We start from the raw sequence: 18230 nt of genomic DNA on the forward strand, positions 1-18230 counted from the left end.
ATAAACACTACCTCAGAGTAAAGGGCTGGAAAAATGTTTTTCAAGCAAATGGTTCCAGAAAACAAGCTGGAGTAGCCATCCTAATATCTAATAAAATAGACTTTCAACCCAAGTTAATCAAAAAAGATAAGGAGGGCCACTATATTCTCATCAAAGGAAAAATCCAACAAGAGGACATCACAATTTTGAATATCTATGCCCCAAATACAAGAGCACCTACATTCGTAAATGAAACAATATTAAAGCTTAAATCATACATTGATCCTAATACCTTAATAGTGGGAGACTTCAACACCCCACTCTCATCAAGGGACAGATCAACCAGACAGACACCAAATAGGGAAATAAAAGCACTCACAGAATCCCTAAATCAAATGGACCTAATAGATGTCTACAGATCTTTTCACCCAAACTCAAAAGAGTACACCTTCTTTTCAGCACCACATGGAACCTTCTCCAAAATAGACCATATAGTTGGTCACAAAGCAAGCCTCAACAGATACAAAAGGATTGAAATAATCCCTTGTATACTATCTGACCACCATGGACTAAAGCTGGACATCAACAACAACAGAAACAACAAAAAGCCGACACGCACATGGAAACTGAACAACTTACTACTCAATGACAGCTGGGTCAAGGAAGAAATAAAGAAAGAAATTAAAGACTTTCTAGAATTCAATGAAAATGAAGGCACAACATACCAAAATTTATGGGACACATTGAAAGCAGTGCTCAGAGGAAAATTTATAGCACTAAGTGCCTACAAGAAGAAATCTGTAACATCACATACAAACAACTTAATGGCCCAACTGAAAAACCTAGAAAAAAAAGAAGCAGATACACCCAAGAGGAGCAGACAGCTGGAAATAATCAAACTAAGGGCAGAAATCAATCAATTAGAAACAAATAAAACTATTTAAAGAATCAATGAAACAAAAAGCTGGTTCTTTGAGAAAATCAACAAGATAGACAAACCCTTAGCCAAACTAACTAAAAAGCAGAGAGAAACCATACAAATCAGCAAAATCAGAAAGGAAAATGGGGACATAACTACAGACACTGAGGAAATCCAAACGATTATTAGGTCATACTACAAAAGCCTATATGGCACAAAATTTGAAAATCTAAATGAAATGGATAACTTTCTTGACAGATTCCATCTACCAAAATTAAGTCAAGATCAGGTAGAAAGACTGAATAGTCCTATATCTCCCAAGGAAATTGAAGCAGTCATTCACAGTCTCCCCTCCAAAAAAAGCCCTGGACCAGATGGCTTCAGCGCAGAATTCTACAAGACCTTCAAAGAAGTACTAATACCAATTCTCCTCAAACTATTCTATAAAATAGAAACAGAAGGAACACTACCAAACTCATTCTATGAAGCCACAGTCACTTTGATACCTAAACCACACAAAGATCCAACAAAAAAGAGAACTTCAGACCTATCTCTCTTATGAACATTGATGCAAAAATACTCAATAAAATACTTGCAAACCGAATCCAAGAACACATCAAAGATATCATCCACCATGACCAAGTAGGCTTCATCCCAGGCATGCAAGGGTGGTTCAACATACGGAAATCCATCAATGTAATCCACCACATAAACAAACTGAAGGAGAAAAACCACATGATCATCTCCTTAGATGCTGAAAAAGCATTTGACAAAGTCCAACACCCATTCATGTTTAAAGTCTTGGAGAGATCAGGGATACAAGGTACATACCTAAAGATAGTAAAGGCAATATACAGCAAGCCTATAGCCAACATCAAACTCAATGGAGAGAAACTTAAATCAATCCCACTGAAATCAGGGACAAGACAAGGCTGCCCACTCTCTCCATATCTCTTTAACATTGTACTTGAAGTCCTAGCCAGAGCAATAAGACAACTAAAGGAGATCAAGGGGATACAAATCGGAAAGGAAGAGGTCAAAGTGTCACTATTTGCAGATGATATGATAGTATACATGAGCGAACCCAAAGATTCAACCAGAGAACTTCTTCAGCTGATAAACACCTTCAGCAAAGTGGCAGGATACAAAATCAACTCAAAAAAATCAGAAGCCCTCTTGTATACCAAAGACAAAAAGGCTGAGAAAGAAATTAGGGAAACAACACCCTTCACAATAGCCACTAATAACATAAAGTACCTTGGTGTGACTCTAACCAAGCAAGTGAAAGACCTGTTTGAGAAAAACTTCAAGTCTTTGAAGAAAGAAATTGAAGAAGATCTCAGAAGATGGAAAGATCTCCCGTGCTCATGGATTGGTAGGATTAACATTGTGAAAATGGCCATCCTGCCAAAAGCAATCTACAGATTCAATGCAATTCCCATCAAAATACCAACTCAATTCTTTACAGACCTTGAAAAAAAGATTCTCAGCTTCATATGGAGAAACAAAAAACCCAGAATCTCCAAAACTATCCTGTACAACAACAGATCATCTGGAGGTATCTCCATTCCCGATCTCAAGCTGTACTACAGGGCAACAGTAATAAAAACTGCATGGTATTGGCATAGAAACAGAAAGGAGGATCAATGGAATCGCATAAAAGACCCAGAAATAAACCCACACACCTATGAATACTCAATATTTGACAAAGAAGCCAAATCCATTCAATGGAAAAAAGACAGCATCTTCAACAAATGGTGCTGGACCAACTGGATGTCTACATGCAGAAAAATGAAAATAGATCCATATTTATCACCCTGCACAAAACTAAAGTCCAAGTGGATCAAGGACCTCAACATAAAACCAGATACTCTAAATCAGCTGGGAAAAAAAGTGGGAAACAGCCTAGAACTCATTGGCACAGGAGACAACTTCCTGAACAGAACACCAACAGCACAGGCTCTAAGAGCAACAATCAATAAATGGGACCTCATGAAACTGAAAAGCTTCTGTAAAGCAAAAGACACTGTCATCAAAACAAATAGACAGCCTACAGATTGGGAAAGAATCTTCACCAACCCTTTATCTGACAGAGGGCTAATATCCAGTATATATAAAGAACTAAAGAAGCAGAAAAGCAACAAACCAAGTAATCCACTTAAAAAATGGGGAACAGAGCTAAACAGAGAATTCTCGAAAGAGGAACATCGAATGGCAGAGAAACGCTTAAAGAAATGCTCAACCTCATTAGCCATTAGGGAAATGCAAATCAAAACGACCCTGAGATTTCACCTTACACCCATCAGAATAGCCAAGATGAAAAACTCAAGTGATAGCACATGCTGGAGAGGTTGTGGAGAAAAGGGAACCCTCCTCCATTGCTGGTGGGAATGTAAACTGGTTCAACCACTCTGGAAGCCTCTCTGGCGCTTTCTCAGACAACTAGGAGTAGTGCTACCTCAAGACCCAGCTATACCACTCCTAGGTATATACCCAAAATTTGCTCAATTACACAACAAGGACATTTGTTCAACCATGTTTGTAGCAGCTTTATTTGTAATAGCCAGAACTTGGAAACAACCCAGATGTCCATCAACGGAGGAATGGATACAGAAATTGTGGTATTTTTCACAATGGAATACTACTCAGCAATCAAAAAGGAGGAAATCATGAAATTTGCAGGCAAGTGGTGGGATCTAGAAAAGATCATTCTGAGTGAAGTATCCCAGAAGGAGAAAGACAAACTTGGTATATACTCGCTTATATAGACCTACAAGACATGATAAACATAATGAAATCTACATACCTATAGAAGATAATCAAGAAAGTGGACACAGGCGAAGGTGATTAATCCTCATTTAGAAAGACAAATGGGATGTGCATTGAACTTATGACAAGAGTCTACCACAAAAGGCATCTGAAAGACTCTACCTAGCAGTGTTTCAAAGCAGACACTAAGACTCATAACCAAACCCTCGGCAGAGTGCAGGGAATCATATGAAAGAAGGGAAGTTAGTATGATATGGAAAGGATAGGAGCTCTACAAGGACCAAATAAATCTGGGCACAGGGTCTTTTCTGAGACTGACACTCAACCAAGGACCATCTATGGATATAACCTAGAACTTCTGCTCGGATGTGGCCTGTGGTAGCTCAGTAACCAAGTAGTTTTCCAAAGTAAGGGGAACACGGACTATTTCTAATAGGATCTCAAGGGCAGGCTGTTTGACACCCCCTCCCGGGGAGGAGCAGTCTGTTAGGCCACAGAGGAGGACTTTGCAGCCAGCCCTGAAGATACCTGATAAAACAGGGTCAGATGAAAGGGGAGGAGGTCCTCCCCTATCAGGGGACTTGGAAAGGGGCAGGGAGGAGACCAGGGAGGGAGTGTGGGGTTGGGGAGGGAATGAGGGAGCGGGATACAGCTGGGACACAGAGTTAACAAAATGTAACTAAAAAGATAAATAAAATATAAAAAAAAAACAAAAAATAAAAAATAAAAAAAAATGAAGATGTACTGTAGTGAGAATTTTGTAATTCTGGTTTCTTTAAGAAATGCAGAAATCTTATGGGAATATGTTTTTGTTATAATCCCAGGTGTGGGGATACAGTGCTGTTTCACTGCAGCTGACAATGATTTGCCTCATGCTCTGGCAGGGGCCTGATTTTGCCAGCTTCAGATATTTTATGCAAGTGTGTGACATTTGTAATTCTGAACATTTTTGAGGATATATAAAGGCTAGATCCCTGATAGGTGTGGCTGTTTGGCGTTGCATGCTGTTGGATGCTGCTGGTTGCTGTTGGCTGTGGTTTATTAAGTAGCCGCGTACAAAGAGACGAGAAGAAGAAATTAGGCATCCTGACAGTGAAGATCAAAGTTGCCCCAAGGAACTCAATATCCCTAATTAGCAGGAAGTAGCATAATGATAATGCTGCCTGCCCCCTTTCCCGTCTATCTCTTTTTCTCTTCTATCTAGTATTAAGGGGTTGAAAGGGAAGAAGTAAAGAGGTGGAGAAGGGTGGAAGAAAGAATGGAGCCCACAATGTAGCAAACGCTTGTTACAATGCAAGAGGCATATGCATTGTCTTCACATATGTGGAGCCCTATAGGATAGGATTAGCCTTACTTTGTAGAAGTTCAATTCTATAGAATACCAACAGTGGCAGTCATAACATTATTGATCATTCTGTAGAGCTTCAGTTTTTCTCCTGCAGATGCACAGATCCATTCACACTCTCTCCATAGAGGGTTTCAGATTCTTTGAATGAGCCTATCAGTTTATACACATGCCTAATAAGTTTACGCCCTTTTAAATTTTATTTCCATATTATTATTATTTTTATTCTTTTCTTGAGCTTGAGCAGCTTTCCTGTTTATTTTTGTAAGTATCATAGTATCTAACCTCAGGCTGATTACCTAGTAGCTGCTAAATTAGGAAACTGTAGATGTAATTTGTGAGTTTGACAGAGCAAATTACGATGTCACAGAAAATATAATTAAAACATCATCATCTGTTATCCTATACATAATGTTGATTATTTTTTATATAAATAGAATGTAACAATTGTGTGGTGGATTATAGTAAATTGCCTCCAATTCTGCCCAGTCCTTAACATATTCACATTTATAATATGATTTTGATTTCTCATCAATAGATAGAGTCCTCCTCCTCATTTCATGAAATCTGGATTGCTTTGACCAATGTGAGAATTGTGATGTTGAAATTCCGAGCTAATACTTTGAATGGCTACTCAGCATTTTCATCACATGCTGGTAGCACTACCACCAGCACAACTCAGGGTCTGGTAGATGAGACAATATGAAGTGGAGAAGAGCTAGCTGTCCTGAGATTTTTCTAAGCCAGCCACCTGACAGTAGCACCATTTAAGCCACTAGTGTCTGTGGTCAAGGAGTGTCCTTAAGCTAAACTAACTGAAAACACCCCTATCTGCTTGTAGAGACAAGCCCAAATTATTGAATTATGAATAAACTAATTAATTATTATTTGAAGCCATTTGGTTTGGGGGTGGTTTGTTTCATAGCAATAGATAACTTAGATAGGCAAAAATTCCACAAAAGCCATTACTTAAGTACATAGACAATTAGATTGAGGTCACAAGTATCACTATGGGAACAATAAACTAATTGCCTCATGCTGGGTAAACTATAGTATGACATAAGCAAATCCTTTAAAGAGATTTATGGTCTTAATTTACATCTTATAGCTTACCAATATAGAATGCACATGGTCTCAATGGCATTATAAAATAATCATACAGTACAAACAACCTCACATTTTATAAGACAGAAGTGTAAAGCTACATTCAATTTTTATCTAAAATTTCTCCAAATACTTCTAGCATCTACCATCTATAAAACACAAAATTCAAGTTATTTTTAAGTTTAGAAACATCTAAGAGACATGTTGCATACACCATATTAGCTGTTTTTGCAAGGCCCTCATAGGCACCTTGTCAAGCCAGCATCATATGTCTGTTGGCTTTAAGAGAACATCAGGTCTGGGGACTCCTGGATTGCTGTCTCTCTATAAAAATGAGACCTAAGACCCTGGATGTCCCAGGTAGAAGGCCAGCTCAGCACACCCATAGTCCCGACACAGCACGACGGAACTTACTCGAGCATAGGTAAGAAAGTGAGGATAATCCCCCAAACTCTGAGTAGGGTCTTTAGAGGGAGATCTTTCTGGCAGGTTGGACTGATGAACCCAGCTGTGTCTGTCTCATGCTGCTCGACTTCTCCTACCGCTCATCTTCTGAGTGTGCCAGAATAATCCCCCCATGCTTTTATTGTACTCATTTTGTTTAACTTTTTATTAATTCTTGGAGTTTCACTTCATGCACCTCAGTCCCACTCTTCTCTCCTCCTTTTGTATCTGCCTTTACAACCTCCCTCCAAAAGAAAATTAAAAAAAACAAAACCAAAAGGAGAAACAAAACAAAACAAAACAAACCATAAAAAAAAAAAATCTTGTCATGGAAGCTGTAGTCTGTCACACTGTGTCCCACAGCATACCTTTTTGTTTACACAGCGTTACTGGAAAATGTTCATTGCCATGAGTCACTGGTCTGTTTTGAGGCCTCTGGAGTCTGCCTCACTATCAATGATGGATTCTCCCTGGGACTCCTTCCTGCCATCTCATTATTGCCCTGTTTCGTGGAGTTCTAGTGGCTTTGGATCTTCTCTAGCAGCTCCCAGATGGGGTATATGTTGGGGTGGCTCAGTGCAAATCCCTGGATCTGGACCTGGGTGGCAGCTCAGTTCATCAGCCTGTCAGCTCTCCTGCACAGCCCTGGCTAGCTTAGCCAATGTTCCAGCTGGCAAGGGGAAGGGCCAGCAATCCTGCTCTCACATCCTTGAGCCTGGTTCACCAGTGCCTTCCGCAACAGCTTATTGTGCTACCCAGATGAGGTGCAGGCCCACTCCCCAGAGTGCTGCAGCCAGTGAGAAGCTGGCTCTCTCAGTTTCCTCAGGTGGCTGGGGAGGAAAACATCTTCCTCATGCCCACATCACCTCATGGCACATAAGTGGTAAGACCAGCTTTTCCCCACTCATGTCCTCTGATGGCTCACCTGGGATCCCTGCCCACAAGGGACAGCTCTACTGTTTCTGCCCAGGCAAAATGCAGGGCTCAGAATAAACTCTTGAGCATCACATGCTAAGACTCAACATCGACACAATATGGAATGAAGAGAATGTAATTCTAAGGAAGCAGGTGAACTTGACCACCATGCTCAAACATGATATATTATTGTATGTTCTAGACAGACGTGTAAGGTAGGCTGCAATGGTACCTACAACCTGCTATTTATGTAGCAATCTTTCTTTTTAATGTTGTGTGACTCTAGTATTTCTAGCCAACGGAATATGGTTAGGTAGACATTATGTTACTTCTTTTCTTATTTATAAATACTGTGACTTCTGGTTCATTGACATACCCCCCTTGGCTTTAATGAGGCTATCTGCCACATTGGAGAGGACCACATGGCAAGATTATGGGGCAAACATATGGTTAGAAGTAACGCAGAATTAAGGCATTCCATTCCACAAGCCACTAGTGGCCATTTTTTGACCACAGCCTCTTTCCTGAGTTTAGACATGGGTTCTGTTTAGCTGATCTTGCAGTGTGCCCACTGCATTTTTTATCCTCATTGAAATGTTGTGAGCATCCTTGAAGGAGCAAAAGCTGTGCCTAGATTCCTGACCTATAGTAACTGGAAGATAGTGAATGTTATTGCTTTTAGTCTTACGGTGTTTTTAATGATACTCTTTATAGACAAATAAATAATATATCATAGAAATATGAAGCATTAAAGCTGCTATTGGACAGAGAAGTTGAGCTGATGCCTAACTAGAGCCTTTACCCCTATAGTGTTTATAGTACTGAAAGGTACTCACTCATATTACCAGAGGAGAAAGGGAAGCCCAAACCCAGCTACAAACCTTGTGATCTACAATGATGATCTTCCTGTGCAAAAATGGCAAAAAGCTTGTGGGAATATCAAGGCTCTATGAGATGGAACCCATCCTTAGTGCTGCTTTGGTGGCCAAGAACCTAAGACCAGTTAAGTTAGGCATGAGGTTTTGGGGAAAACCAAATACTATTGTTCTGCTACAGCAAAGTAGAAATAAAATGACTCTGATGACATTTTGCTATTACTAGTATATCAGTTTTTGCTAAGCCATCATCAGAGAAGCTTCTTCCTGTAGTAGATGGGAACAAAACAGAGTCCCACAGCTGAGACCTTAGAACACTCAGTCCTACGTTGAATGTCTCCTCTCAGGGTTCAGGGAGAGGAGATAGATTGTAAAAGCCAGAGTTGATGGACGACACCAATGAAACAGTGCCTTCCATACAGAACAGGACTGATGCTCATGTAAACTCACAGAGACTGTGCCAGCATACCCAGGGCCTGTATGAACCAGGAGCTGATTGAATACTGAGTGGGAGAATTGGATATGAGCTCCTGTCCCTAACCAAGAAGCTGTCTCCAATAGACATTCATGCAGAGGAAAATTCGTTTCCTTGAATAGATTCTCCCTGGGTATATGAATGACACTCTAGGGTAGGTCCCGGTGCCTAGCAACAGACGGCCAATATAAAATAAACTCACTAGCATTTTATAGACTTTTTGTCTTGTATTGCTTTGTTTGGGTATTTTTAAAATCTGTCTGGTCTTTTGTTTGTATAATATGGTTTCCATTTTGTGTTTGCATGGATTTTACATGTACATGTGTGTTGGTGTGTGATGTGTCTGTGTACGTGTGTGTAGGTCAGAGGAAATCCTTTGGAATTAGGTTCTCTTCTTCCAACATGTAGGTTCCAGGAATGAAATTTAGGTAGTGAAACTTGCAGTTTCTGGCTCTCATCTTGCTGGCTCTCACCTTGCTGGCACCCAAATAATTCTATATCCTTGAATTTTAAAATTTATTTTCTTATTCAACATTTGCTTATTTATTGATTGTTTTCAAATGACTAGGGTGATGAAATAATTTGTAAGACTGACAAAGTTCCATATAAAGCAACAAGTATACACTAAATCAATTCACAAATAATATGCAGAATATTGAGTAAGAGGCCTATAAAATTTATTTAAGGTTAACAAAATTGATATGTAGTCCTCTTTCAGATAACTAACAAATTGAGTTAGTTTTTTGTTTGTCAGAAATATGTTGATACAATAGATTTACATAGATATTTTGGACACTTTGAAAATACTGGATATTTTAAAGGCTTTGGATGTTTTAAAAAGATAAACTTTTAAAGTGTTTGGGTTGTTAAAAAAAAGGGATTTGCATAAGAAATGGAAATAAAATTTTTTTTTGCTAAAACCAATTCATCCTGTTGAATTTATGGCAACAATAAAGCATAGAATAAATGTATTCTTCTAAGACACAGAGAAAATTCAGAATTGGTTTGTTTTAATTAAAAAGAAAAATAAAAGAGAACATGTTATGGTTACAACTCAATATATCAATAAGAGTGATATATATATAATTTAATTTTTTAATAATTAAAATTAAATTAAATTTGACTGAAAATATTACATTAATTGAGGCACTGAAATTGTCTATGGAGGGTATTTATGTTACAAGGATTTTTGAGCTTGAGCAATGAGTGCTAAATATTCTAAGACATCAGAGTTGTGTGAAGACTAAATTCATTTTCAACCTAATCTAATGGTTCCTGTGCTTTGATTTTTATTAAATGCTTGGCCTTTGTTACCTCTAACCCTTCTTTTAATCCAGCAAGATAGTGAATGTACAGGTAAACAAGCCAAATGTCTATAAATGATTACTAAAGTGAGGAAAGTCATCATGTAAGTTAGCAGGAAAATTGTGACTCAAACATTTGATTTGGGCTGAGTCCCTCTCACTCATGCCATATTATTTATGGAAAAAAACATTATTACTCATTATATTATTTGATTTAGAAAGCCATGAAACTATGTATCAAAGTCATTGTCTCATCTGTTGGTTACTAAAAGCAGTTCTTAATATGAGACTGATACTCCAACCAAGGACCATGCATGGAGCTAACTTAGAATCCATGCATAGATGTAGCCCATGGTAGCTCAGTGTCCAAGTGGGTTCCCTAGTAATGGGAACAGTGACTGTCTCTGACAAGAACTCAGTGGCTCTTTGATCACCTCCCCCTGAGGGTGGGAACAGCCTTGCCAGGCCACAGAGGTAGACAATGCAACCAGTCCTGATGTGATCTGAAAGGTTAGGGTCAGATAGAAGGGGAGGAGGACCTCCCCTATCAGTGGACGGGGGGAGAGCCATAGAAGAAGAAGAAGAAGAGGGAGGGAGTGGTTGGGAGAGAGGGGGCTACAGCTGGGATACAAAATGAATAAATTGCAATAAATAAAAAAAATTAATTAACTAAAAAAATTAAAAAACCCATACCATTATGTCTTCTACCATAATTTTTTTTTTTACATTGGTCAAATCAGAGCATAGCAACAGTTTTATTAGGCCAAAAATTAACTTAGACTTCATGCAGCGTTCTGATGTCTTAGATCCAACCTCAAAACACAAACCTGACTCTGTGCAAGAAATTTTCATCTAACTGTGGAGGGCTTGCACAATAATTACTTGCTTCTTGTAAAAGGTGTCCCATGAGATCACATTTGTTACACTCCCTACCATCTTGTTGTAATACAAGAAAATACAATATGCAATAATGGGCCTAAGAGTTTGAGATCTCTGAAAATAACATAATATCCATAGTAGAAGGAAAAGGTGAGTGGTGGCATTTAAGGCTGGCAAGGGCATTAAGTCAGGATGAAAACAGCCTTTTGGTTTGTCCAGCATGAAGGGTAGAAAGCCCTTGAACATTATGCAGAATGAGTTTGTATTGGCGCACTCACTTTTCATAACTTTTATTGTCCTTTCAACTTTCTTTTCCCCGTGTGCAGATGATTGCTGAGAAACCAACGTTTAAAACTTCTGGCTTTCTTTAGAATAGAAAAGCATGGTGACACTAAGCCAAAAAGGAGGCTTATAGCAGAGGAAATAATGAGTTTTGTATAGATAAAGGGATAGAATGTGAATGACAGGAAGATACTGCATTGGCACTGTGACTAGGGATAGAGGGAAGGTCAAGTTTAAGGAGGGTGCCCTATGGGCTTAGAGACGCAGGAAAGACACTTGTCAACGGAGTAATGTTTCACAATTAAAGAAGTTGCTCTCAGAAAAGGCTTTCTCATAATGGTGCCTGTATTCTGCTGTCCTGAAAAGAGGGTAGCTTTTCATTGATCTTTCCCTGATCATGACTAAATTTCAGCTTGCCAGGGTCTTTCATTATCTCTGGATATGTGTACAGTAATTCAGCCTTAATCTGCCTTGGCTTCTTTAGCCTTGGAATTTCTCTTTCAGTCTTCTACCCAAAGTATTTCATTTTATGATGCAAAAGAGTCAAAGGAGATAGACGATCAGATTGTTTCCTATGCAAGCGAGCTGCTCACTTCATTTAAATGGAAATGTGTATTTTCATGGAAATTCGGGGCTGTATTGATGAACAAAGATAAGATACCTCTACTAAATAGAATAGTGAAATAAAAACTGTCTTGGAAAACTCATAAAAACAGTAAGATTTACAGTGATGATAGAGAATGTTAAGTCACACACACACACACACACACCCATACAGTCCAAGTAAGCTTTTGATTGCATAATACTTGCTCATGAAGAAGAAAATCCCAGGACAATGGTTGTGGAAGACAGGTGGACTCTACCTATCTCTAATCAGCATAAAGACTTCATGTGGAAGAATTAATTAGTACATTGTCATCTAAAAGTGTTAGCCATAGAATATAGCAAACACACCTCAGGCAATGAATTTAGTAATTCTGTGTGTCAATGCAATGCCATTTTCCCATGTTCTTTTGTCTTTTCCTGAGAACATTAGTGCAGCCATGCTTACAGTCCTTTGTTATAAGTCACTCAAGAAACTCTTACTGGTTGGTGTCTACTGACAAGAAACTTGGAAAAAAGTTGTGGCTAAAAGTTGTCAAAAAAATGCATGCAGGTCTTATAGATGTTTTTCCCTCAGTAATGAATTTTGAAGCTGTATTCTATGTCCCCATCATTACTGCCTTCATTTAGCCTAAATATCATTCACCAAACACTTGTCAGGATATGGTATCTAACCTCTGTCATCTTCTATGCCAATTCACCTTCGTCTAACATCTTTACTCATCCACTTATGTAGTTTCACTTACATTTCCCAAGAAGCTGTCTTGATTCATTCTGGTACAGCAAAAATGGACTCTAATGGGAAACATTATGTGTGTGTGTGTGTAGAGGGAGAGAATAGGATTAAACCAAGGAAATTTACTGTTTAAGCGTTGGTAGATGTGTAAATATATATATTTTCCATAATTTAAATCATTTTCAGGTTTAGAAGAATTTTTGCTATTGCATAGCACACTCACTTACCACCTTTTAGGATAATGGAAGGGCCTTAGAGTCTCTCCAGCTATTTTCTGCCCTTCTGTATCTTGCCCCTGTACTTTTTCTCTGGACCGTTTCACAGAAATGAGGACTCTCTCCGCCAAAGCAAATCATACACATTAGATTTATTGCTTGTGTCTTCCTGTGTCTTTCTGTGTAGGACTTAGACCTGTGTACTTTCTTTGATTTGACTTGCCTGAGAGTATATTATTAGACACCTTCCCCACACACCCCAATTCCAGACTTCTGCCTGAAATTAAGAAGGAGGGAAGTTACATAGAGCTGTAAGAAGACAACTATTGTGTTTAGTCTCCTTTAATTAGATCACACCCTTTGTCTGGCCACATTTGCGAACAACGTCCACTGTTACCATCCAAAGCAAATACATAGATAATTCTCCCTGTGTCTTGGAGCCTTTGTTTCAGAAGGCTCTCACACTACACTAAACTTTAATGAAATGCTGTGTTGTACATTTCTATATTTAACCTAATTTTCTTATGGGAGTGTTGGCCTTGATCCTTATCATATGTGAGAAAAGGTCCTGCACTTTTCTTGACTTTACATTTAATAGTGCTTTCTCCACACTGCTGCTACAGGCCACAACCACATCCATGCACCAGTGTTTCTCCCACACAATCAGTTTTAGAAACATGGCCTAAAAGGGTTCATTAGAACTATATAGCCTGATATGTTGGAAGGCTTTGAAAAGAATGAGGTATAATCAGCTGCTTTATTATGGAGTTTGAGAAGACACAACTTGTCGGAATGACCATGCCTGGGTTTATTCTTCTCTCTCCAAATCATTGCACACACGCAACAACTTCAGTAGACTAATAACTCCACAAAGGATGCAGTCTCCTTTACTGTTTTAAGATCTCTTATGCCGTCTACTTTAAAGGGGGCTTGTCACTGTTCATATTTCCCCCATTTCAGTGTTGTTGATACGATTGTTTTTGATAGGCAAATCAATGTTTCTGCAGTTTCTAGGCTGTTGTCTCCAAAACAAAGACAAGTAGACTGAAGACAAGAAAATAAAGACAAGAAGACTCTTTTCACCCCTCTTTGGGCTGGAAGGCAGATATGCTGGTTAAGTAAACCTTGACCATGTAGGAGAGGACATTTGAGGGAAACACGCAAGGGATAATGGGACTCTCTCTCTCTGCAGAACCTGCTGAAGGAAAGCTTTTTTTTTTTTAATTTTTTCAAAACCCCAGGCTGCTTATCTTGAATCAAAGACTTAAAGGAGGATTTTCTTTTTCATTCTCAAGGCCCTTTATATTAGCATAGTTTCTTCTAGCTAATGCACACCATAAATTCTTATGGGGTACCTCACCATAATTTTTTAAAACCAGAATAGCTGAATAATGAAAAGTTCTGAGCACTAGAGATTTGCACATAGGAAGCATTATTAATTTGCATTAAAATGATCTAAAACTATATTGAACCAAATTTTACCTTCAATGATTTTCAGAATACTCTGAGTCTTGTGCAGCCTCAAGGTCATCTTTTTGAACACTAATTATAGTATAAGTCTATAGATGCCGAGACTTGAGTAAATCTATAATAACCCCATGACAAACTCCTGAAATTGCGTTTTCAAAATAAATTCCTGAGGCACTGTAGTTTCTTTGTAATTTATCTTCATTATGAAAACAGCCTATAGAATGTGAAAATAACTTTTGCAAATGTTCTCATTATATGGGAAATGAATATGGACACATTTGCTTTTTAAAAATAATTGAAAAAATCAGAAAATAGCTTTATATCTTAATAATTTCAATGATGTAACATGCTAAGATTTTAAATATTATGTTGATAAACCTGTTACAAAGCTGTGAAGAAGACCTTTACTTAAGGGTGTAGATTTTATGTTTACCTGCTCCAATAACTCTCTCAATGCGAATTCTTGAAGGATCAATCTCTTTTGCAAATTCGTGGACTGCTAGGGATGGGTCTTCGTAGGTGTCCGGATCGATATACGTTTTAACTCCTGGGAAGCGCACTGCAACAAGATAAAAGATTGGTTTAATTTAATAGTATGCCAGGAGGCATATATCTTATGAATGTGTAAAGGCAAGAATGCCATAGTAAGGTAGTCTACCCATATCAAACTCAAGACTGTAAGTCCGTACACTTATTTGAAAGATATTTTCTAAAAGCAGAGGTCTACTGCTGTACATTACTAACCTAGGACGCTCTAAACACTTTTTTTCCTTAAGATTCATTTCATTTTTCTCAGTCATCTAGACATGAAGAGGACTCTACACTCATGGTCAAAGCTGGCACGTTAGGCATTGTTTACTCAGTCTAGTTTTATAATCATGAAAGTAGAAGGTTCCTGGGTAGGTTGGGAAATGGAGGCTTCGACTCAGCTCTCAAAGAAAACCAGGAGACCCAGGCAATATGCAGAAGATTTGGTATTTCTGTGGTAAGCCCTGATAGAATAATAAAACTTAAAGTAATAGAGATCCCAGGAAGTTAGAGATTCTAGGAGTATGGGCTACTTGTTGGGAAAGACTCTAGGCAGCAGGCAGAGCCAGCTCAGGAAACCGGTCAAGTGTGCTTCAAGAAGTTGAGAGGATGTGATGCCCAAGTCCTTTGCACATTCTCTAATACGACCTGGATGCTAGACACAAAGCTACACAATTTAGTGTTTATTGTGCTTGTCTTGTTGTGATCCAAACCTTATTTTGTATTCCTTGTTCTTGACTTTTGGAAAGAGAGCACTGGTTGTTGTATCACTCTCTTTGGTCTTGGTGACTCTGGTCTTAGAGGAGACATTGGACTTTTCAGCAATGTTGAGTTAGGAAGTCTTTACTGACTGGGCTCTTGGAAATGGAGTAATGTCTTTGATACTGTAAGCTGCACATAAAGCTGGAGTGAGTTATTAGAATGCTGTGGTTTAAAGGGACATGTTTAGGTGTCAAGTTGGGGGACGGTGGATTCATAATGGTTAATTTTGATTGACACCTTAATAGACAGAGAAGTGCTTTAGGGATGAATAAAGGTCTTCTTTAGGTGTGTCTATAAAGGTGTTCTAAGATGGTAGTCATTAAGGTGGAAAACTTTAAATCTTGGTGGAACAATCACATGGGCTCGGTTGTGGATAATGGAAGAAAGGGTGGAAACCGACAGCATAGGGTCTCTCACAGGACATTTCGATTCCTCTCTGCTATGGAGTAGATGTCTCTGCTCCATTATACCCTTGGTGCATGAGACTTCTGAGATCATTAGCAAAATAAATCCTCTACCTGGAAGGTATTTCTGTCCACTATTTTGTCACAGTGACACAAAAATAACTAATGCATAATATTGAGGAGCGGATGATATTGTTAGTTCTCAGAAATTGAACTCCATACTAATTCAAAATGCAGTAGTATTTTTAGTCTCACATTCTTACAGAAAAAAATCTTAAAAAGAAAAAATAAGAAAGTGAGTTTAGAGAAGGTAATAAGAAGTTCATTTGTAGCTATAATTTGCTTCATTATTATGTTTGTTGCCTTCATTTATTACCTTTCACCTATGTCTTCTTAGTATTTTGATATACACACCTGAGAAAATTAGCGTTTTTAAAAATAGAACCAGAAAAGAATGTTTGCAGGTATACGTAGACCTGACCTTAATTTTGAAATGCTATGCTTTTTTAGACTTGTTACAGTTTAAATATGACGGAAAAAGAGATAGATTATATCTCGTTATAGTCCCAAAATTATAACCTCTATGTTATACTCATAACTTCATCAGAATTATCATTTTTAATTTAGTTTTAATTCTCTAGAGAATTCATGGCAGCTAATCAGATACATGGTCCTGTTGAAAATATTACTTTAAAGACAGATAAAAATGCCACTTTTTGTCTGTCTAATGCACAGGTGACTTTCACAATTAAGCCGTTTATGTAAAATGATAAGGCATTTCCATACAATAACTGGATAATGTTCCTTCCATGAAAATGGAATATATGTAATATTAGAAAAAAACATGATCACACGATTCCTTATTATGACTATCGTGGTTACTAATTTAATTCGTCTCCACTTTCTTAAACACTGGTTTCTTTTTCTTCACTTCCTTGGCAGCTTCAGGTTATTGTCAATAGGTCTTGCTGAGCCCATCTGGTTTAGTTTATGCTAATCTAAAACAGATAACAAATACCTCGGAAGCAATGTTTCTCCCGGTAGAAAAAGCCCTGCAGTGAATCTTAAGGTTACCCTGCATCAGTCATCTGCCCAGGTGTCTGCAACCAGGTTTTTGCAATCTGTTTCCAATGTTTGCGGTCACCTCAGGCCAGGTCTCTCAGGCAGATGGTTCTTAGAGCACTTTTATAAAAGAGAAATGCCTTAGAATTTTCCCTAAACCATCTCAGAAATTTATAGAATATTGCCTTAAACCTATTCCTGTCTTGCTGAATGATACAGATAGAGGTGGTGGTGTGGCTGCTTTTTTTGTTTTGTTTTATTTTTGCTTAATTTAAGACAAAAGGAGGTTTAAATAGTTGAACAAGTTGCCCCACCATATATTATCTCTATACTTTGGTTAATTATAAGAACATCCCTTTCTTGTTATTTTAGCATCTCACAATAAAAAAGCCGCTTGATGAAGTAGTTTGCAATTTGGAGGTGAAGGTGGAGGTGGGTGTTGGGGAGGAGAGAAGGACAAGTATCTATCCGACTATAGTGGTAATTATAGCTTGCTGAGGAAGAGATCTTCAAATGAATATAACCTTGTAGTCAGTACAGGGATTCATACATATTCTGAGAGTTAAAGAGCTGATACACTTTTATAGTGCTAATGAATTGTAAATTGCTTTGTTGTATGATTAAGTGACAATTTCTCCAAAAAGGAATAAGGATTTCTCAACATGTCTATATCTAAAGCTTTCTTAAACGAAACTGACTCATGTTCTGGAGCCATTGTGATGGTAAATAACAATACACAATCAGTCACCATGTATTTTTAGTAAATTCAATTTGTTGGGTTCTCCTGCAAGCACTGAAGAAAAGGTAATGTCATTTAATGAGAAGCAGGTGCAGTTTCCACACCAAACCTACAGAAAACCCTCAATGCCAGAGGTTGGAGTTGGATTTGTCATTTGTTTGTTTTCTAAACTCCAAGCATCACAAACTTGAATGGAGCCATGGAGATGCCAGGAAGGCACAGAATAGTGGCAAGGAACAAGGCAGTACTCACAGTGGCCATTCTGTAAGTGAGTTCTTCTCTTCTCCTCTGACTTCATTTTGGCCTTTATGTACCATTGACACCTTGAAAAAAGGTAAACAGAATCTTATTTAAGCTTTATGTAATAGAATACAAAATAGTTAGGGGCCTGGAGAAATGGCTTAGTGGTTAAGAGCATTTG

General features: G+C 38.2%; 1 protein-coding gene across 2 annotated transcripts in view; it reads right to left on the reverse strand.

Annotated features, from left to right (window-relative positions):
- Positions 1-18230, reverse strand: part of Epha6 (EPH receptor A6) — a 979971-nt gene that overhangs the window by 281231 nt on the left and 680510 nt on the right. For both annotated transcript variants that reach the window (XM_055594395.1, XM_055594404.1), the window contains 2 exons: positions 18062-18132; positions 14748-14873 (listed from right to left, as the gene is read on the reverse strand). In XM_055594395.1, coding sequence (XP_055450370.1) covers positions 14748-14873; positions 18062-18132 — 197 coding nt within the window. The remainder of the gene's footprint in view (positions 1-14747; positions 14874-18061; positions 18133-18230) is intronic.

The sequence above is a fragment of the Psammomys obesus genome, unplaced genomic scaffold (genome assembly GCF_907164565.1).
Source record: "Psammomys obesus unplaced genomic scaffold, mPsaObe1.curated_primary_1811, whole genome shotgun sequence".
In the NCBI taxonomy this organism is placed as follows: Eukaryota; Metazoa; Chordata; class Mammalia; order Rodentia; family Muridae; genus Psammomys; species Psammomys obesus.